Here is a 22161-nt window from a genome sequence, read left to right as displayed (position 1 = left end):
AAGGACAAACAACCATGAAGAAATAATGTGCAATCCATTTTCATTTTTTATTTTTTTTTTAGTTATCTTTTCCAACAGCAGAGGGCAATCAAGCCTTTTCAGAGGGGACGTCCTCGCAGAAAGCCTCTCCACACTGATGTGTATTTACATCAGATTTGAAACATCACAGAACATGCACTTTAACTTGGAACGTGGCTTGTCATCAGTTCTGCAAGTAAAAGACGGCGATGACTTGAGAATGAGTGTGCATCTTGTGTATAATAAGATTTCACACTTACATCTCAAGTCCCATCTGCCCACTGTTTTTTTTTTTCTGCAATGGTGACACATCGACACCAAGCAACACATTTAATCTTGCCAACTCGGCGCCAATGTGTTTTATTTATGCTTCTGGTGTGAGATGTACTCTGATGCAGCAGCTTTATTGTCAATTTAAGATCTGCATCTTACATGCAGTCTTTAAGATGCATTTAAAACATATTTACAGGGAGTAAAGAGGGAACACGCAGAGGCCAACACTGACTAGGTTTAGAAGCTACAGTGTAAGAGATAGTAAGGGTGACAGAAAAAGTACCACAAGGGGGAAAAAAAGAGAAGACAAATAGATCACATCGCTATGGCTTGACAGCTAAATCAATACAACCTCTCAACTCAGCTTTATCCTCAGCGCTGTGACTCACCTGCGCTTGAAGTAGGTAGTGTTCTTTCGTTTTTTTGTTCAGCGCCCCCACAGCTACTAGAGCTCCCTGCTGATTGATGTGGAACGCATCACCCTCATTCCCATCCACGATGTCAAAGGCGAAAGGTGGGCCGTTGTGGGAAGCATCCCGGTCGGTTACTGTGAGCTGAAGAACACTGGTGCCTTTTGGTCGATTTTCCTGTGGGTATACGTTGGGAAGAGTTTAATATTTGTGGTGAGTGGGGGTGGCTGCCATAATGTGATTCAGCTCCGTGATGTTTGACTACAGCGTTCTTCCAGCAGCTTTGATTTGAAGCCACGGCACACTGCTGACATCAGTGACGAGTCTTCATCAAACATTGCTATCACTGCAGAAACAGATGTCAGTGTTATATTAGCACCAATCTACATCCAACTACTATCCTCTCCAGAGGATGATTCCATGTCACTCACGCCACCAAGAGTTACTACTGTTGAACATGTTAAAAGTCACTGGGGCGGAGCATAGGGACTTAAAGTGGGTCATCCACAAACCATAAGATTGTGGTGAGTTTTGTATGATCTGCCCATTACATCTGTGAGTGAATGATGTGTGATAGGATTGTTTTGCATGTATTTACCCCATGTGAACGTGTGTGTAATGCTGCAATAACATGGATAAGTTTAACTTTTAACTAAATGCTAGCGTCTGGTCATGTTTTTTGATGCTGTATTCCAACAAAAACTGGACAAGATCTCAAACGTTCGAATGCTGTGGCGATCAACATAAAAACACAAATCCAGTTTCAGCCATCTTGTAGTTACTTCCATAAATGAGATATTCACTTGAATTGAGCTAAAAGATGAGTTGTGCACTGGCGTTTGCCAGTGTCGTCCTTGTCGGGCATCTGGTCCACGTCGTCGTGTCTGAACTTCTGATGAATGGCAGGTTAGAGGGACCGTATGCCACTTTCACAGTAAAGTCTTTGTGTTTTGTTTTTCCTGTGCAGGAACGAGCTTCAGATCTGTCCCTTCTGTTGACTCTTTCAAGTCATGACTCGTAACTCTCCTGGTATTCACTGCCGGTGGTGTGTATGGCATGTGCAGATCATGCATGTGTGTGTGCGTGTGTGTATTTTCTTCTTCTTCTGTTTTATTGTGATTTTGTGCCTCTTACAGTGTCTCTTAAATTACTTCTAGTTTTCTTAACAGACGGCAAAATTGGACATGAATCACCTTCCCTTGTTATCTCCACAGCCCTTTTACTTTTCTCCTTTGATTTCCCAAACAGGGACACAATTGCAATCATTCATCTTTACAAATTCACTGCGGTTATCCATCCCTTATCAAAGATTCAGATAAATCATTATCTTACAGTTCTACTTAAGATGCAGCCTATGTCTTTCAATTACCCCACCCTCTTCCTTTCTCTCCTGTCTCCTCACCTCTGTTATTGCTCCATCCTCCTACTTGCTTCTTGACATTCTAGTCGCACAGTCTCCCATTATTCCTCCTTGTTAATCCCTCACACCGTGTCCACTGCAACCCCCCTCCCAACACCTCCCCCTCTCTTTCTTCCAATCCATCTCCCTCGATCTCATCCTCCACACACAGATCACTGTCCCTTCTCACCTGGATGATGAGGCTGTAGTTTGCCTGGGAGAAAAGGGGCGGGTTGTCGTTGACATCCGAGATGTCGATGTTGATCATGGCACTGCTGGAAAGAGGGGGCACACCGTTGTCTGAGGCAACCACCATCAGAGTGTACCCCGAAGTCTGAGTGAAAGAGAAAGAGGAGGAATTAACATACAGGCCAAAGCTGCTTTTCTAGGCAATAATGCAGCAGAGATCGGTAAACAAGCTTTCCTATTAGGCCTGACATGACTCTGATTGGATTCTGCATGCAGTGCAATTAGTTCCACGGTGGATTTAAGTCTTCTGTGTACAGTCAGCATTGAATCTGCCATTTCTCTTACCCTCTCTCTGTCCAACTGGCGAGCAACTTTAAGCTCCCCTCTGACCGGGTCGATGGTGAAAGGACTGCCTTGGTTTCCGTCGACGATGTAGAACCGCACGTGATTATAGGAAGGTCCGTCAAGATCCTCAGCCATCACCTTTGAATCCATCAGTCAAACCAATGATCAGTCAACAACTTCTGATAGGGGCTTTGAACGGCAATGTAATACATTTGCTTGTGTATCTAATTCAAATTATGCATTAAAGGTCCTGATCACTAAGAGTGATGGGGTCCTACGAAATGTGAACATGTAAATATCGACTACAATGATCTGGCAATGATTTCTATAGGCTCTTGTTTGTGTCTGTTTTCTTTACTATTCTGAAGTGGGCATGATGAATTGGAATCAATTCAAAAATGGTTTATTAATGAGTCAAAATGTGTCACACTATGACACATATTTGTAAGGACTTGAAAGCACTAGTGTGCTGACTGACATACTCATCAATAAATCCCACGACGTGATACGCCGGTGAAGATTAACATTTAAAGCCCACCAAGTGACACATATTGAAAGGATTCCCTTGGGAAATCAGCAGACAGTGAGGATTTACATGTATGAAACAATGCTGGGTATCCAATTTTATGATCATCTATATTCAGACACATCAGAGAACAGATAAAGGGGGGTTTTATTTTGGAAAGGAGGTGAGCGGAGGTGGACAGGGATAGCTAGAGTGAAAATTTACATAGTAAAGGAAGAAAATGCCGTATTGGAACTGGATAGGGGGCTTAATGAGTGAAATGCCTTTTAATTAAAGCTGTGTAAGTATGTGTGTCACATAATGGAAGGCAACAGAGATGCAGCGAGCAGGAACGGCACTGGTCCTAATTCTGCTGTGCCACCAGATGGTGTTTTGCCACAGGTGCACGCGTATGATATTGTATTCCGCAAATGAACTACGCCGCGGGAATGCGAATACGTCGGCAGAGCAAAGGGAAAGTTAAGACGTCGCTAACGATAGCGCGCACACTCTTACCGCCATCACGGTCTTTCCCAGTTCCGTGTCCTCACTGACGACCGCCGTGTAGACATCCTGGCTGAAGGCGGGTCTGTTGTCATTGACATCAGTCAGGTTGATGTTCACAGTAGCCATGTCACTGAGCGGCGGGGAGCCCCCATCTGTGGCTTCTAGGGTGATGTAGTATTCATGGGAGACCTCATAGTCAAGTGAGTCGATCACAAAGATGTCACCTGAGGACAAAGACACCGAAGGAATTCAGAAAAGGAGAGACTTCACAGGTTACATTACTTACGTCAGTATCAGAGCACTTTCATGTGAAGGTAAAATCACCATCCCTCACTGATTCTTTATTTGATGCATATTTGAATACTAATGTTCAAGAAAAAAAAAACACTGAATACTGAAACAAAGATAATCACACTCCAGTCTGACATTTGAAAGTTTAAGCTGCATTTTTGCGAGCTGGTGGTGCAATTTCTATCCCCACTGGCTTTTAGCACGATGCCAAGATCTACGATGGGACAGGAATGCAGACTGCGATCACTCAACAACAACATTCATGGCGGTATGGCAGACGTGGCCTTAGATAGTTCACTTCACATGTAAGTAACTGTGGTGATGATGGGGGAGTAGAATGTGTTGAAATTCTATATTAGTTGGACTAAATGTAATACTGTGTTAGCACTAAGCTAAGAGCAAAATGAAAAGGAGCCACGTGATGTAATGACATACCAGTATGAGGGTCCACACTGAACATTCCATGCTCATTTCCACTGATGATGCTGTAAGAAATCTCTCCAGTGGCCTCCATGTCCCGGCTGGTCGCCTGCACTCTGAGCACCTGTGTGCCTACAACCACATCCTCCGATACAGTGGCTGTGTATTCACGGTGCTCAAACACCGGTGGGTTGTCATTGATGTCCAGGACTGAGATCACCACCTGACACAGCGAGGAGAGACGTGGCGAACCCTGGTCACTCGCGCGGGCTTTGAGCTCGTACACCGATTGCACCTCGCGGTCCAGGAGACGCTCCAGGCTCACGACGCCAGTGTGCTCGTCGATTGAAAAATATCCGTCGGCGGAATCGGCTAATGAGTAGAGGATGTCGCCGTTGAAACCTGCAATTCAAGAAAAAGAAGAATTTAGATCTGTGGTGTAGCGTGACCTCGGCATTTGACTGATGCCATGTTGAGGTTTTGCAACTGGAAAATTCACAATTGTCACAATTCACAATACAAGCTCTCGATCACCCCGGTGTCCAATCACACACCAACACATGATCGTCTATCTTTTTCAACAAGCATTCAGCCCCTGTTGGCTATTCAATATATTCTTTCTTCCTGTTCCATGTGGTCTATGTCTTTAACCTACAACCCCCATCTAAGCAAACAAAGCCCGAAATAAAATTATGGCCACCCCCAACACAAATACAGTAGTTAAACAAGCACATGGACTATTTTATTGATTTATTGATTCGGACTTCTCTCTTCTGTTCTCATTCTGAAACATTCATCTTTCAAGCAGCCTCCTCATCCATGTTGTTCTCATAACTCATGTCCTCCCACTAGCAAACGCTCTCTGCAACAAGACAGAGACAGATCACAATAATAATCATAATGCCTTTCTGCAGGTGGCCCCCATTTGAAACCCGCCATTGCATTCCCATTCATTATCGTTCGGAGAAACTATTGCGTTGAGTCCTGCTTTGATCATCCTTTAGTAGAGCTGTGTTTAACTTTGATGGCTTATATTGAATTTATTCTAATGCTCTTCATTTGCAGATTTATTCTAAAGAATAATGTATTAATGGAAATCTTTAATTTTGTATTTATTTTTAAATTTTTTTTAAGGGAATGCCAATCACAGATGAATCTGGCAAAGCACAACAGTGACACAGCAGAAAACTATTACATTTCTCTACCATGGAGCAACGTGAAAACTTAAATGAAGACAATAACAACACTGCAGTGCAGAGGGCAAAAGGAGACATTTGGATCCAGGAAAAGCGATAAGGGTCAACGTAGAATCAAAGGAGGAATGTGGATTCGCATAACTTAAGTTTATCGCAGATCAAGGGTACAAGTCTGGGTCTGTTTGTCTTGTCTGGTTCATAACTATTCCACACTGATAAGTGCTGTCTCTCAGAGATTGTGGCAGCGAGCTGAACTGAAGAGCAGGAGCGATGTGGGTATCAAACGTCTTCAAGCACAAGTGGCACACAGCAACTCGAGCCAAGAACGAGTCCACACAGCAATATATCGAGTCAAATATCAATGGAAGATAGGGCCTCTCTTCTCTCTGAGGAGAAGGGGTTACGTTAGGCTTTGAATGTTGATGGTTGACTCCAAGACAGTTGAAAAAGTAAACTGGGTCAAAACTACAGCGCCTGTTTTTCTTGTATCCTCTGTGTGGCTTTTTGGGGCTTGCCAGTTCAGTGCTTCAAACTTGATAAATAAAAAAATAAGAGATACACATACTAAAAAAAAACCTCAGTGTGCCATACCCATGTATGTGAGAGAAATACTAATCAAATGTCTCTCTGCTTTCACTCAGTGTAAGCTGAAATAATTATTGCTCCTGGCTAAACTGCAGGGAGCAGCTTTTTTCCTCCACCCTTCCTTCGAGTATCTCTATCTTTGATATTCAAAATGTGAAGCATTTTTTTTTTGCCAGCAAAACCTTTCACCATTCCATTCTCACTGAGGGACCTAATACTACCACCCCCTTCATTCTGTCGAGCTGTCAGTCCAGCCAAAACGAGGGACGAGAACATCGGACAGAGAGCGAGTTCATTCTAACAGCGAACATGCAGCAATGTTTCTACAGGCTTAAATATCCCGCTACACAAACTAAGTGGTGAAAACTTGGACAGGCAGGTCCAGTAGCTTTTGTGGATGAAGTCTCAAGTGTCTGCTAAATTGCTGGGTTTAATTTCTCTGTCTTATTCATATGTAAACCTCATAGTGGCTGGCAACGCTTGCTGAAAGGTGAAGACGGCAGAGAAAAATATGTGGCCCTGTGGCTTTGCACCAGGCAAATGGAAAATTACAATCATCCCTTTTGAGAATTCAGCATGAAGAGAGAAGAATTTCATTAAAGTGTAATGGAGCTTTTAATTTGAGGGGTTTATCATTCATGAAATTCCACTTTTGTTATCCACCCCTCGTGCAATTTAGTATCACGCATAATGGAAGGATAATAACTTGTGCTTTGTTAGTCACCACTGAACCAGAATACATATGCACACAATATACAACGGCGCTAAGAACCTATTCTTGAATTATAAGTGCATGCTATTTTATTGTGACACTGAGTAATGCGCTGGGATGCTGTTGATTGCATTTTAATCATAATGCACAGGCCTTATTGACTCACAATTAACGTTCTACTGCCTCAGCAGAAACTAATAAAGCTGATTTACCTGAGCCTCTACCAGTATCTCGTAAGTTTATCTAAGAATATTCCTATAATGCACAAAAAATCTTAAAAGAAACCTCGAAGAAGAGAAAAAAAGTGACATTTGTATAATATTTACTATCCTATATACAGTATCTAGCATATTTACAACCCTTTAAAACAGGATAACCATTTTAAGAAATGAAGTAAGCGAGCTAACCTAAGCTACATTAAGTCTAATTACACAAGTACAGCAGGTCCATGTTCATATAATCGGAATTTATACAAAAAAAATCAGCGGAAAACTGAAAGCAAAGCAAGACTAATACTGCTATCTGACTTCAGGCAAAGGAGTACACCGCAAATGAGTTTATTAGATATTCATTCAGCTTCCCTTTTTTTTTTTTTTTGTTAAAAAAATGGCAACAGTCTGATTCTGTTCTTAGTGCAAGTACAAGATCATGGGAAACGTGTGTCTGACAATTAAATTGCTCACCAGTGTCGACGTCATTCGCCTGCAGTTTTGCCACATATGTCCCCGTCTCTGTGTTCTCGAAGACTGTGATGGTGTAAGGGTCGGATGAGAACTGCGGCGGGTTGTCGTTGACGTCTTCTACGGTGATGTGGATGTCAGCCTCACAGTACCACCCTCCACCGTCCACTGCCCGCACTTTGAACCTGTGCTCAACTTGCTCCTCTCTGTCCAGAGGCTGTAAGGTCTTCAACTCCCCTGGAGATGAGACAAAAACATGTTGTACATAATTCAAAGAGACATCATTTCCTCTGGGAGCAGGATGACTTCATTTGACAGAAAAAAAATAAAACAAATCAAAGCCTTTTTTTTTTTTAGTGGGTGAAGATTTAATCTGTGTAAGCAATTTATCATGAACTTGAGTTTGTGTTTAAGAGAACAAGTCGTGTATACTCTGAAGCACTGGAACGACCTTGTCTACTAACCAAGTAAAACACATCTAAACAACAAATGGCTTTCAAGGGAGAGAAGACAGGGAAATAAATAAGTAATTGAAGCACAAGAGGAGGCAGAGAAAGGTGGGGGCGGGCTTGGTGAGTATGAAGAGAGACATCAGTGCTGGCAGCTCAGATCATTTTTGAAGTCAGGCAGCCAACATTACCGCAGCCCCTGTGGAAAACTCCAGAGCCATTTTGGCGGTCCTCATCTGCAATAATCCTACTTGCCTGAACTGAGAAAAATATAACCCTCAACTAACACTAGCCTTTGCTGTTTGAAACTCAACACTCACAGTTGCCAAAACAGTGCTGCATGGCATCAGTGTCAGTCTTTCAGCGTATTAAGGCTGCACTCTGCTTGTCCTTTGGGATTTCATGTGATAGCAGATGTGTCGTATAGCTGCAAATCTAGTGGCTTAGTTTGTTTTGCCATCTATTGACTTTACTTTGCATTCATTTTAACGTTGGTGGTGATTAAGTGGTGCTATTTTTCTTTCCAATTTCCTCATGTTTTTTTTCCAAAGAAGCCAGTGTCTGATTTAGAAGGTCTCCCTGAAGAAATTATTTGCAGGGAAGAAGTACATAAGCCATAAATTCAATTTAAGTGCAACTCTGTAATATCATTACTCAAGCTACCATGGGCCTATGAGTTGGCCTGCAGGGAAATGTTGTAGCCTCTTTTAGAAATGACTAAGTAAATAACAACTGGGCAAAAAAAATAAAAAAATGGAGAAGTAGTAACAACTCAATATCTTAATCTTAACGGTGTAAAATGAAGCCGAGGGCCATGAGTGTTTGATACAAGACTCCAATATACTGCTCCCTACTGCCATGTGTTCAAGGACACACATGGCAAATGACAAATAATATAACAATACGATATATGACTAATCAAAAATTAAAGATATACATTTAGATATTGCCACATCATGCAAGACTCCTTCAAGTCCCATGTGAACATGACACATACCTGTATCAGAGTCGATGACAAACAATTCCGATCCAAGTCCCTGGAGCTCGTAGGAGATTTGGGCATTTGAGCGAATGTCTGCATCTGTGGCAGAGACCTGCAAGATGAGTCTGCCAGCAGGGGAGTCCTCTGGGACACTCTCGCTGTACAGAGACTGAGTAAGAGGAAAGCAGAAGAGATGATTAAATATAAGAAAATACCAGGAAGGAGAGGGAAGAAAAATAGAAATTAGCTGCTATAAAAAGAGGCTGGGAAGAAAATAACTACCTTTTCGCATACTGGGCTGTTGTCATTGGCATCCAGCACTTTGACCTCCACAATGGCTTTGGCAGTGAAGACGCCATCACTGGCAGTAATGTTAAGGAGATAATTGTCCCTCTCTTCACGGTCCAAGGGCTTCCTGACAGAGACTTTCCACTCATTCTGAATATGTTCTATGGCAAACTGGCCGAGAAGGTCCCCTCCTGTTTGGTGTTAAAAGGAACACAGCACTTCAGAATTATCAACACCACAGAAGCAAGAGTCGAACACATCATTAAAAAACATAAAGAGGAAGAATTCACATGTGATTATCCGGCACCGCTTAGCAAAGCAAATCCTTCTAAATCAAGTGTTTGGTACAAAGGCAATCTTTCAGACCAATAAAAAAATCTGCACAACTTTAAACAATGAACACAAATAAACAACAGTTATGGTTTCTGATTAATCTTCATATTTCTAGACTCAGTATAGTTATTTACACTAATTAACACCAGATGAAGTATTTTCCACAATCTATTTCAAAGCACCATTCAAACAATTCTCTACTATTATGATCAAAATACTTGCTGACAGCTTGGGCAGATCAGGCAATAACTCAGACTCCTAACAAATGGTAGGACTGTGTAATGTTTCAAAGATGAGATATTATCATTATATTAAATAGTATAAGTGGATAACACCCCCATCCCACCCCCTGAGCTCTGTTTATGAAAAACAGACACACAAAGAACTTGGGAGTTTAGCCTTTTGGCTTACTAATTATCTATCTTGCAAAACAACAAATGCCCACCTGTGATGAAGTAGTTCACTTGCTTATTGATGTCCTCAGAGTCATCATCTGTGGTGCTGAGAATAGCGATCACCCCACTGGGAGGGTCATCTTCACTCACTGTGCCTTTGTAGATCTCTGCGGTGAAGCGGGGTGGGTTGTCATTTACATCAGCAACTGTTACCTCCACTCTGGTGCCAGTAGTATGTTGAATCTTATCCCCTTGGTCTGCGGCCAGAACAGCAATAGCGTATTTGTTCAACTTTTCACGGTCTAACTCTTTTAGTGTGGTCACCCATCCAGTTTCACTGTTGACAGCAAACAGTTCACTGATCTCCGGCAAGTTTTGCTTGGGATTGAGGCTGTAAAGGACGTGGCCGTTGGTTCCAGAGTCTTGGTCTGTGGCTTTGACTTGGATTACTTGAGTCCCACTTGGAAGGTTCTCCACAATGACAGCCTCATATGGATCTGACTCAAAGACCGGCTTGTTGTCATTGAGGTCTTTCACTTGGATGTTTACAATTACAGATGAAACTATCTCATAGTTCTCTTGTTTGGTTTGGGCGAGCAACGTGAGTTGGTACCATTTGGTAGTTTCATGGTCGAGGCTTTTTTGAAGTTTCAAGGCACCACTGTCTCTGTCTACAACAAACACTTCGTCTTCATTGCTCTCAGGAGTGTTTCCTTTCACGAGGCTGTAGACAACTGGTTGCTCACTCACTGCCTGAATCACATCGATTTCTGTGCCAATGGGAAGGTCTTCAGCAATAGTGTAACGGTAATGTGATTCCGCAAATTTGGGAATTGGGGTCTCAGGTGCAACAATCCTGACGTAAACCCGCACAACTGAATTTTTAGATGGGTTCCCAGTATCCTTTGCCCTGACAAAGAATGCATACAGCTCATTTTCAAGTCCAATGAGACTCTCTTTGGTTACAATGACCCCAGAGATTGGATGGATTTCAAAGTTCTCCTCCACATTTTCAACATCTGCTTCTATCGAATACTGAATGTCAGCATTGCTTCCCTCATCCATGTCCGAAGCGGCAATTTTAACCACAGAGGTTCCCCTTGGAACATCCGATGAAATAGTGGCTTTATACTCAGCTGCTCTGAATTGTGGGGCATTGTCATTGACATCTGTGAGAATGACATTGACAATACAAAATCCCACTTTTCCGCCGCCATCTTTGGCGACGAGAGAAATTGGAATGACCTTCTCATTGTTGTTCTCACGATCAAGACTCTCCAAAGAAAAAATCTCGCCATTGTTATTGACAGAGAACTTGTCTTTTGCAACATCATTGACAATTTGGTATGTTATTTGCCCATAAATGCCGTCATCATCATCTGTTGCCTTTGCTTCTGCTACCAAGGTACCGACAGGTGAGTTTTCAATGAGCTCCACCACATAGTCCATCTGAGCAAAAGTAGGGTTGTGGAAGTTGGCACCAATAATTGTGACCATGACAACACATGAGCTTCTGAATACACCGTCAGTAACCGATACAGTGAGGTTGTAAAGAGGCAGCATATGTGGCCTGCGGTGGTTGGAAATAACAATCGCTCCTGTGTGCTTGTCTATAGCAAAGTTCTGATCTTCGTTTCCAGATACAATTGAGAATTCCAAGTTATTTGAATCTGAGGTATCAGCATCTGATGCTTGGACTTGGGTGATGAAGTGTCCACGTGGGGCCAGATCACTGGTAGAAGTTTTGTACGTTCTTTCTGTAAATTTTGGAGCGTTATCATTTAGGTCCGTTACATCTATTGTCACAATGACATCACTGGAGAGGGCTGGAACGCCTCCATCCACAACACGAACTCTCAACCTGTGCTGCTGGATCTCCTCGTAATCCAGTACTTGAGCGACAGAGATCATTCCTGTGTCACGGTCGATGGTGAAGTACTCTGAGCTTTCGCCCTTTTCCTCGACCAACTGAAAGAACAGTTCCTGGTTGTTACCAGTATCAGAATCTTTGGCGTCAACGTGCAAAACTGATGTACCAATGACAGCGGCCTCAGAAATATTGGTGTAGTAGGTCTTTGAAAGGAACACAGGGACGTTGTCGTTCACATCTTCCAGTATGATATCAACAAACACCTCTGACTGTGCTCCAGTCAGAGAGTCGGTGGCTCTCACATTTAATTTATAAGCAGGGTGTGTCTCAAAGTCCAAAGGCTGAATCACATGAATTACACCTGTGTTAAAATCAATGGAGAACTGTTTAAAAGGATCTCCTTCAGAGATAGTGTACACAATACGAGGGCTCTCTGAGTAATTGGCCTGAACATGAAGCACAGGTGTGTGTAACTGAATGTTTTCAGGGATTTCAATGCTGTAAAATGGCTTCTCAAATATAGGCATTGCTTTGTTCACCACGGTTATTGGGACATCTACTTCAGCTGAGAGAGGCATGTCTCCATTATCTTTGGCCATGACAACAATGACAAAGTCTGTGTTGAGTGATTCCTTCTCAAATTTCTTTTTGAGGGATATTTCGCCAGAGGGGCTAATTTCAAAATGCTCCTGATGCTCCTTTAGGTAATAATGAATTTCTGCATTTGAACCCATGTCCTTATCTACTGCAGTGACCTGCCTGATGACCCGGCCTTCCTCTGCATCCATCTGAACTAGGGCATGATAGGGGAGGTTCACAAACATAGGTTTGTTGTCATTCACATCTTCCACCGTTACAGTTGCCACAACATGGGAGACATCTTCAGTTTTGTCCTCTTTAGTGACCTCAACAATGATATCGTATGTGTCCTGTACCTCCCGATCAAATGGTATCCCGGTAGTTGAGATTACTCCGGATGTGTGACTGATTTCAAACCTGCTGTCAGGGTTTAAAATCTTGAAGAACAAAGGCTCGTTCACCTGGTTCCCAACAGCAGCAATGACAGCTAGAGTTTTCTTCTCAGATGAGTTCTCTTGGACGGTGGCTTTGTAGGACTCCCTGGTGAACTTAACCTTATTCTCTTTGTTTTCTCTGACATTTATCTTTACTGTAGCAACAGTGGCAAATCGACCATCTGACACCCTAACCTTTAATTCATATCGACTCCTTAATTGTGTGACATTCTGAATGGAGATTATGCCTGTGATCGGATCCATCTTAAATTTATCACCAATATTACCCTCAGAGATGGAGAAAAGGAGTTTGGAGTTAGGAGCAGAGTCGGAGTCTGTAGCGTTAATTTCAATGACTTCCACCCCTTTGAATGTTGGCATTATGACAGTTGCCTCGTAGAATTTTTGGCTAAAAACTGGTGGGCAGTCATTAATATCAATTACTTCAATGGTCACATTGGCTGCTGTCTCTGCAAACAGGCCTGGCATTCCCAAATCATGGACCTGAACAGTGAACCGGAAAACACTTCTTTGTTCATAATCCAGAGATGTTATAATTCTGATGGCTCCAGTGCTGGAATCAATGGCAAAGTAGTTGTGTGCAAAAGGTTCGACTATTTGATAGATTAGCATGGCATTCTGATCACAATCAGCATCAGAAGCTCGAATGACAAAAGGAGTGTTCTCATGGGTCAGAACAACACTGTTAATGGGAGCAGACTCGCTGATTACTCCTTTGAATTCCCTCTGGAGAAAGATTGGAGCGTTGTCATTTTCGTCCTTTAGATGAATCTGCAGTGTTGCGTTGCTAGCCACTCCAGCCATGTTGGTTCCCTGTATGATGAGCGTGTAATGAGAGGTGGTCTCATAATCTAAAGCTCCCTGGGTCACAACCACTCCGGAGTTTGGGTTTATATCAAATGCACTGTTGATATTGCCACCTTTAATTTGATAGAAGACGGACGACTGGCTGACAGCGGTGACCAAACTCACAAAACTTCCTGGATGAGCGGCTTCACTGACCTCGGCTGAAAACTCCTTTTCACTGAATCTGGGGGCTGCATTGTCAGAAACTGTTACCACAATATGAACAGTGGCTGTAGTTGAGAGTAGAGGCGTTCCATTATCAGATGCTTTAATGGTAAGTTCAAACAGGGTCTTGCTGCGGCGATCGAGCTCTTTGGCTACTGTGATTGTTCCAAGCACGGGGTCAATGGCAAATGAGTTTGCAAAATTTCCTGCAAGATACAAAAGAGAAATACATTTATGTGACTGTACTCGCACTCTAAATCAGTCTGCAGAACTCAGAATTACAGAATTCAGTGCATGGCAACAAAAACTTATTCTACAAGAAAGTACAAGAACGATGTTATTGATGAGGAAGTTACAGCTCAATGAAGTCATCTAGTTTCTTTTTTTTTTTCCAGACATGCATGTTTTTGAACCACAAGCTATTGACTGTATGTTTCTTGTTCTTATATAACAGCAAAAGCATTGTGGGAAATTCAGAGGGGGAATCTGTTCTTCTCCCACGTATATGGAGGACCTTTAAACAAAGTCTCCAATCTTCCTTGTTTTTTGTAAAATATTCCATTCATGATCAAGATGCAGTGGGTAGCAGAACTCAGAATGACTCATGCATTTTTTACAAGCTGTTTTCTTTTGCATTCTTTTCCAAACAACATGTGCAGCTTGGAGGGAAAACAGGGGGGAATAGATCAGCAATGTGGCACTTAGCATATATATATATATATATTTTTTTTACCTGATTCAATGTTGTAGACGATCTCTGCATTGTGGCCTTTGTCTTTGTCTAGAGCGGTGACCTGAAGCACAGCTGAGCCTACGGTGGCTGATTCAAACACACGGCCAGTGTACGGTGTGCCAATAAACCAGGGTGCATTGTCGTTGGTGTCATCCACATTGACTATAACACGTACAAGGTTCCTCTTTACTGGAATGTCCTGGTCTCTAACCTTAAGAAGGGAAATTTAGAAAGAGTCAGTCAGCTAAAAAAAAGGAAGGTCGAAAACAAAGTCTGAGAGCCCTTAGGAGATGTTCTTCTTCCCTTTATATTACCCTTCATAGTGTAGCTATTCATACTTACAAAGAATAGTAAAGTTTCATTTTCTAATGCATATAATTAAAACAATAACTCAATTAAAAATTGTTTTACTTATTCATACCATAACAGTGAGGATGTGATGATGCATAGTCTCATGATCCAGTCGCTCAGCAGTGTACAGAGTGCCCGTTCCTGGATCTAATCGGAACTTCCTCAGGCTGACTGGATCTGTGCTGCTCAGGAGGGTAAAGGTCAGTTTGTTCTTCTCGTCTCTGTCCACAGCACTGATCTGCATGACCTCACTCCCTTCTGGTTTGTCCTCAGGGATGTTCACAACATACGTCTGCTGCGAGAACTGCGGCCGGTGGTTGTTTGTGTCGATGACACGAATGAGCACCTACAGCAGAAAAAGGTGGGGAGAGAGGAGCATGTTTTTAACAACTGCCTTGAGTCATGCATGTGGATTTCTTCAGGGCTACACTTAAAAAGCCACTTCTAAACTTGACATTGGGTTACTACGGACTGCCAAGTTTTAGAGGATAACAGGGTGAATAAAGAAATCAAATATTTTTAGTGGTACAAACTATTCTTGAGCGTCTATTTCAGAATAAAAGCGTTAAGAGGGCAAGTCCATAACAGTGATTCAAAAACTGGGTTTGACATGCTCTCACAATGCCGTGTTGTGCACACACATGAACTAACTACACATATGTCACACACACACTTGTGGAATAGTGCAGATATTGACAGATTCAATACATATGATGGCAAATGTAATACTTTAATTGAATAGTCATTCGATGGTGTTAACAGTGAAACAAGAAATCAATGTAGAACAACCACAAGTCCCCTCTGTCTACACACAAATGATTACATTGACAGTACAGTGGCAGTTGTTAAAAATGACAATGAATTAAATAATCTGATTGAATATTCTTGTATGGTATTGACAAGCAACTGTCAGACTCATAACACATAAGTGCTTCTTACATTGACGAACATAAGAATCCATTGCACTTTTCTCCCACACACAAAACAAAGAATTGGACATCCCCGAACTATAAAATTCCACTGGGACATGTTTTATCAACACCAGCCATTCGTCTACTGGACTTCCGACAGAGGATTATGGAGAGCTGCTGGAATGCCAGCTCTGCTTCCCAGACCAGCGAGGAGCTTCTATCGTTGCCAAGCATGGGGAACAAAGGGATCAACCCAGATTAGACACCTGCATACCAGACACCAGGGGGTGATGTCCCATAAGGAACCAGTCAAACCCAAGCTCTATAGTGAAGGCAGAATGTTGGGGGGGGGCGAAAGTCACAAAAACTCTGACCAGTTAACAGCTCGATAGCTGACCAGGATTTGTGAGATCTCTGGTCAACACGACCATGGTGTTTGTTAAGCTGTGAGCCCCATATCAGAAACAAATATAGACCCAACCTGACAGGACTGATAACATTTACAATCTGCTGTGTGCTGTGATGTTGGCAGTGCTGCCGAGCCTCACAGATGTCATCTTGCAGGGGGAGCACTGGGCTTCATGCTGTCTATCAGTGCCGTAAAACTGGCTATTTGCCACTCAAGTCATGTGTCACGAGCAACTCGCATCATGCCGCTAATCATGAGACATAATTTAGAATAAATACGCTTTGTTCAATAAGACATTAAGCCCGGAAAAACAATACTGAATTGAGCCTCTGGTGTGTGGTGCACCCCTAGAGGCCTAACTGTCTGTCTCATTCCATGCATGTCTTCTCATGTCACTCTAGACATCATATAACACCAGATCCCTGATGTCTCACAATCCATGTTTTACACACACTGCTGCACACATGTGCACCCTCATACACACGCTCATAAAATGTGCCCTTCCACACATACATCCACACAAAGAGGCTGTCCAGTGTGTCTCAATCTGGCTGGTGTCAGATAACACATTATGTGACTGGTGAGAAAGGTGGCTGCGGCTGATTGTGTTGTCAAGAAGCAGAAATAAATACAAGCACGGAAACCTGGTCAGTAGTATTCACATCTTTCCAAAACTATTTGGCACCTCGCTCTCTCCCCCCTCTCCAACATGCACACAAACTTGGCTCTCCCTTTGCGCAGAGTCTCTTAAATACTTCAAAGGAACTTTGCCCCTAAACATCACAAAGCAGCATTATACAGCCTGACTGCAGCAGAAATACTGGTGTGGAAGAAAAATCGGTAGTTTTTGTATAAAGCTTCCTCCGGGAGTGTTTGAGGAAGAACGAGATTCGGAGTGAGACGCAGACGTGACAGATGGAGATACTGAAAAGAAAAAAGACAAAAAAAGTGCTGGGCGGATGAGATGAGAGTGATAAAGAAGAATGACAGGGAAAGATCAAAGGTAGATAGAAATGGTCAGATTTCACAAAAAAAAAAAATAATCAAGTTGTGGTTGAGATTAAAGCACTAAAAACATCAGCTCAAAAAACACTAACTCACAAGTCAGTGAGCGAGGTGCACACTTGAGTGAGGCATAAAGAGAGTCTTTGTAATGTGGACTGAGAAAACATGAGAAATGGGAGACCGGGGACAGATTGTGAGCAGAACAGCTTGAAGTACTTCTGCACAGCGAACAGAGGATGGTGTATCGGTGGATATGGGGGAAGGGCATCTGGGCTGCATGATGAGACTGCCTTGTTGGCACAGCTCCTAGCTATGAGGTGCCCGAGCTGGAATGCGGCACCCCTCGTCTACATCAGCTGATCCTTTAGAGACGCCTTCGTGGAACTACAACAGTCAGATGGTGAGCAAACAACAGAGTGGCACACGGTTTTCCATAGACCTCCCACAGTGGTCTCTAAATCTGCTTTCATACTAAAATTAGTAGGTACATCCAGGATTTTTTAACCCAGGTGAATCATGTAAGCAAAGGGATTAACACAATTTCCATTGCATCATCTGTTTGCAAAATGCAACATCACAATGGAGCTTTGTGACAATATTACAGCCATTACTTTTTTTGTATGTTTTATTGGTGTGCCTTGTTCAAACTCAACAGCAGTAATGATTAGAAGGCACTTATAAAAACTCTTTATAACTTTAAAGTTATAAAGAGTAAGGTTCACTAAAAAAAATGGATAAAGGCTGTGCTGCCGAAATTTGCAACACTGTCAAAGATGAAGCAGATGTGGAAGTTAGCCGATAAAAAACCCCACATGCATTTCAGAGTCATTTGACCTGAGATCGAATGGCAATTAACAGGTAACAGGGAAAATATGCATGAAGAGGAACAGCTATTGTTGTGATGCATCGAGCCCAGTTAGTTCTTTCTGAGGCTCAAGTAAGGTATGGACAATAAAATGGACTCCAAAACCAAACACTGATCCTAGAGAGAGCCTTTGTGTTTCTATGGTTCCTGAGGGTCACGTAGGTTTACCAGTGGGTTCACCACTACATGCCGATATATCTGTTTACATTTTTACATTGAAGTACGGAAGCCTGTTGCCCTCGGCAGAAGTGAAAACCTTCTGTGTGGTGTCCCAAACAGGACAACTGGGGGCTGCTATTGTGATCATTGTCCTCCTGTTCCGCGCGTCGGAGAGGAAGCCTCCCTGCCAGGTGGCAGGTTCTGGGCGAAGGCAGGACACTGGCAGCGACCACTCCAACATGTTCCCAATACAGGATTAACACAGCTCACTGCCCACAGAGGTCCAGGGCTCTTGTTTGTGCTTTATTTTACCCAAACACAACAATCATTGCCGATGCATGCCCGGCCAATAAATGCCGGGTGTTTGAAAACCAGATAAGGAGTAATCAGAAAGAAAGATAAAGACAGAGAGACATGGAACACTGTGCATGAGTGTTTAGGCAGATCTAATTTGCAATGCAACGCTGTGTGACTTAAAGGTAAACAACACAGAGTGCCTGGGGAAACAAATCCATAATCAATAACACTAAAGTAAAAGTAAATATTTATTTATACATGTTCTTTTATTGAGTACAAACATAAGCAGGGGTGGGGGATGGCTGACCTTTTCATTGACATTATAATCTACAAATCTGAATGGTGATGTATGATTGTAATCATGTATCGCTGCGGAGCATGACTTCTGGTGATTTTTTGTTGTTGATGTTATTATTCTGCAACAGTTTGGTCTTGGTGAGCAAAAACCAACATAATTATCTGAAGACTGACTCTGTCATGCATAATACCTACAATATGTGACCTGACGCTTTGATGCTTTTATCCCATCAAACCACTGAATGACTCTTCTTTTTTTTTCAGCTGTAAAATTCTGAAACTTCTCGCAGGCACTCCTTTGTATGTTCAGTCGTATCCCGACCTGTTCTCACTTTACACGTCGCTGTCTTAGCATAAAATAAATCACTTCTTCATCACCAGGTGACAGGAGATGTAAATACAGCTGCACTGGGAAATAAAGAGAGAGTCGTGTGGAGATGGTTGGCTTCATCATCACTGTGCGGACTCATTTGACTATGGTTTGAATCTTACAGACATTTATTTGTATTATACGTCATGCACTACAGCTTTAAATGATTCATTATACTGCGTTTGAGCTGCACACAATAATTAGTTACATGCCACTGTAACACATATGCAATTCTCAGCAGGACGCAAGAGTATGTGTATGATAACAGTTTGCTAAACCCCCTGCTAACGGAGCAAATGCTGACAATGCTGAACAATGTTTTCACATAAACAAATTAGTAGCCAAAACACTCAGATGGCTTTCCTGAAACACGTTGAGACACATTACTCTGAATCCTCAGGACAGTTATGGTTTCCCCAGGGACATGTGTAAGCAAACCAACTGGATCTGTATGTGACGTATTAGACATGTACTGTAGGTAATACGAAGGCAAAAGACACACGATATCTCAACAGTGGTCTTCAGAACATGAAAACAAAACAACAATAATGACAAGCACTGAGGTGAGTACAAGTTTGTGGGTTTTTTTTTCTTTTGTTGATGGGAAAATAATCTGTAAAAACAACAACTTTTCACTTTCAGGGATTTATTCAGTACACGGCAACCACATTTTGGTCACATTGCTCTAGTCTCTGTTAGTTCTGTGTGCATCTTTCAGTCACCGATTGGACTCTCAGCATATCCTAGCCAGCTGGCCTACATCGCAAAGTGTGGTTTATGGAGCATACAAATTCACTAAATCCCTTCCCTCGACGACAGAAAACGGCTGACCTACAGTGGTGAACTGGTTGTATTATGTCTCACACTCACGTGTAGGAGCCACAGCAGCCACAGCACTAATCATTTGTAATGATACACTAAACAAAGGCATGAAAGCAGAAAGTAACTTGAAAATCAATTAGGTGATCCAGTGTTTTTCTTTTATGATCACCGAGTTGAATCATTGTCTGCGAGGTGAAAGGGGTCGCTGGTAAATGTGGTCCCGCTGAGAAGCGAGCCCCACTGAGAATTAACCTTTCAATGTGATTAATCTGACCTAAAATGTCACAGCAAACAGTGCTGCTGAGATGCTTTTAAATTGTCTGTTGCCATGGCCTTTATGAAAACGCTTTATGGTGGGGAGAGAAAAACATGGGTGAAAAAAAGGTACACTGTGTGCTTTTTTTGGAGGGGTCTGCACTAAAATAAAGGACTAGCTGCTTCCGCATGTGAACTGCAAAATGCCAGTGAAGGCGGTGCTTTAACCCAGGCTCAGTAGAGCACAGCAGCCCCGATGATGAAAGGCTTGATTCATACAGAGTGACAACAAATAGATTCTTTTCCAGCTACAGTTCTCTGAAGCTCCCCTTTGAGGACAAAGGACAAAACATTTCGAACGCTGTCATCCGATATGACCCAAACTACCATGTAAAAGTGTTCAAACTCTCACAGACAAGGCATGAATGCCTGAACAAAAACTGGCACAATGGCAGTTCAGCTTTGGGATCACTTGTGTAGCAGGATCTACTGTATGCACACATGATTGTATTTTAATGGTAATATATTCAAATGCAACATGTTTAGTAGGTAACAGAAAGAAGGTGAATACTAAAATGCATGCGGGTAAAGTTGGTTTGCAAAAAGCCTACTTAATACATTTTAACTATACAACCGACCAGATATTTTCTTTCTCGGGTATGCACTAATTTCATATTTATATGCATCTGCAGCCAATGACTAGTTTGGTTTAGCATGAAGACAAAGAAAGAAGAAAGAGATCAACCTGGCTCGGTTTGAAGGTAATAAAACAGTCAGGGAGTCTTGCTATTGCCATAAAGTTACCAAGTAACTACAGACAACTCCAAGAATGTCTGCATAATTCTTGTAAAAGCACAACTCGTCATTTTATATTTTAGTTTTTCGAAAGGTTAAACCAACAAGATACTGTGTTCATATTAGTTTGCTTGAGAGGAGCTTGTTGAGCTAACATAATCACCTGTATCATTTTTAGAATGTAAAAATATTGACTATTTCAAATGAACTCTCCCCATTTCGATGATAATATCATACAAAAAAACCAGAACTCAATCACACTACTCACAGAGACAGACAAAGCAATTCCCGTTTTCTATCATCTGTCCATTCTTTTCAAGGAGAATACAGTTAGAGGTTGTGTCATGTCAGGACGTCGCGTAACAAGACTCTGAACATAGCCAGTGCCGTTTCTCCCTGGTCAGCTGAGAGCAATGATCGCTTGTCAACACACATACACTGCGTCACTCATTAGCCTTCCGTTTCCTCCCACATGAGAAAACAGGACCATGACAATGCCTCATCAGCTTCCAGCCATTTCATTAGTGTTTCAATTACCTGGGTGCTGACAGTTCGTGTCCCATCCGTAGCTTCCACTGTCAGGTTGTAATTTGATTTCTGCTCAGCATCCAGACGCCGCGCTACAATCAAGGTTCCGCTGGCCTTGCCCACGTCAAAGCGACTGTCATAATTACCACCTGTGGAATCATTTTTTTTTTTGGGGTCCAAACAAAGGAGAGAAAAGATTAGTGACAAAACATCGGTGCCAAGGTCACACAGACGCAAAAAACTAGGGCTGGTGTACAAACATCAATTTTCTGCCGATGATAAATAATGAACGGATACACAAATGTTGATGATGTTGATTATGAGTGACGATTTTTTTGTATGAACAAACACGACATCAACATAACAGCTTTTATACGAGTCACGGGCTAGGTGATATAAAAAAAAAAGACTATCATGCTAAAAATGTTCAAATTAGTCAGGATTATGATTATCACAATAAGTGTCAGATAAC

The 22161-nt window shown here is 42.2% G+C and overlaps 1 protein-coding gene across 12 annotated transcripts in view; it reads right to left on the bottom strand.

Moving 5' to 3' along the window:
* fat1a (FAT atypical cadherin 1a) overlaps nucleotides 1–22161 on the bottom strand; it is a 65159-nt gene that overhangs the window by 9351 nt on the left and 33647 nt on the right. For 11 of the 12 annotated variants that reach the window (XR_006360621.1, XR_006360620.1, XM_044029232.1 and 8 more), the window contains 12 exons: nucleotides 21699–21838; nucleotides 15047–15322; nucleotides 14626–14836; nucleotides 10028–14098; nucleotides 9244–9440; nucleotides 8977–9130; nucleotides 7534–7767; nucleotides 4373–4759; nucleotides 3656–3870; nucleotides 2635–2772; nucleotides 2291–2434; nucleotides 681–878 (listed from right to left, as the gene is read on the bottom strand). Coding sequence is in view for 10 of the 12 variants with exons in the window: in XM_044029232.1 (XP_043885167.1) it covers nucleotides 681–878; nucleotides 2291–2434; nucleotides 2635–2772; nucleotides 3656–3870; nucleotides 4373–4759; nucleotides 7534–7767; nucleotides 8977–9130; nucleotides 9244–9440; nucleotides 10028–14098; nucleotides 14626–14836; nucleotides 15047–15322; nucleotides 21699–21838 (6365 nt within the window). In the remaining 2 variants the exon portion in view is untranslated. Of the gene's footprint in view, nucleotides 1–680; nucleotides 879–2290; nucleotides 2435–2634; nucleotides 2773–3655; nucleotides 3871–4372; nucleotides 4760–7533; nucleotides 7768–8976; nucleotides 9131–9243; nucleotides 9441–10027; nucleotides 14099–14625; nucleotides 14837–15046; nucleotides 15323–21698; nucleotides 21848–22161 lie in introns of all 12 variants that reach the window. The other variant, XM_044029228.1, reaches the window with a different exon arrangement.

The sequence above is a fragment of the Solea senegalensis genome, linkage group LG6 (genome assembly GCF_019176455.1).
Source record: "Solea senegalensis isolate Sse05_10M linkage group LG6, IFAPA_SoseM_1, whole genome shotgun sequence".
Taxonomy (NCBI): Eukaryota; Metazoa; Chordata; class Actinopteri; order Pleuronectiformes; family Soleidae; genus Solea; species Solea senegalensis.
Note: the sequence above shows the minus strand (reverse complement) of the source record. Positions and strands in the feature narration are given on the sequence as shown.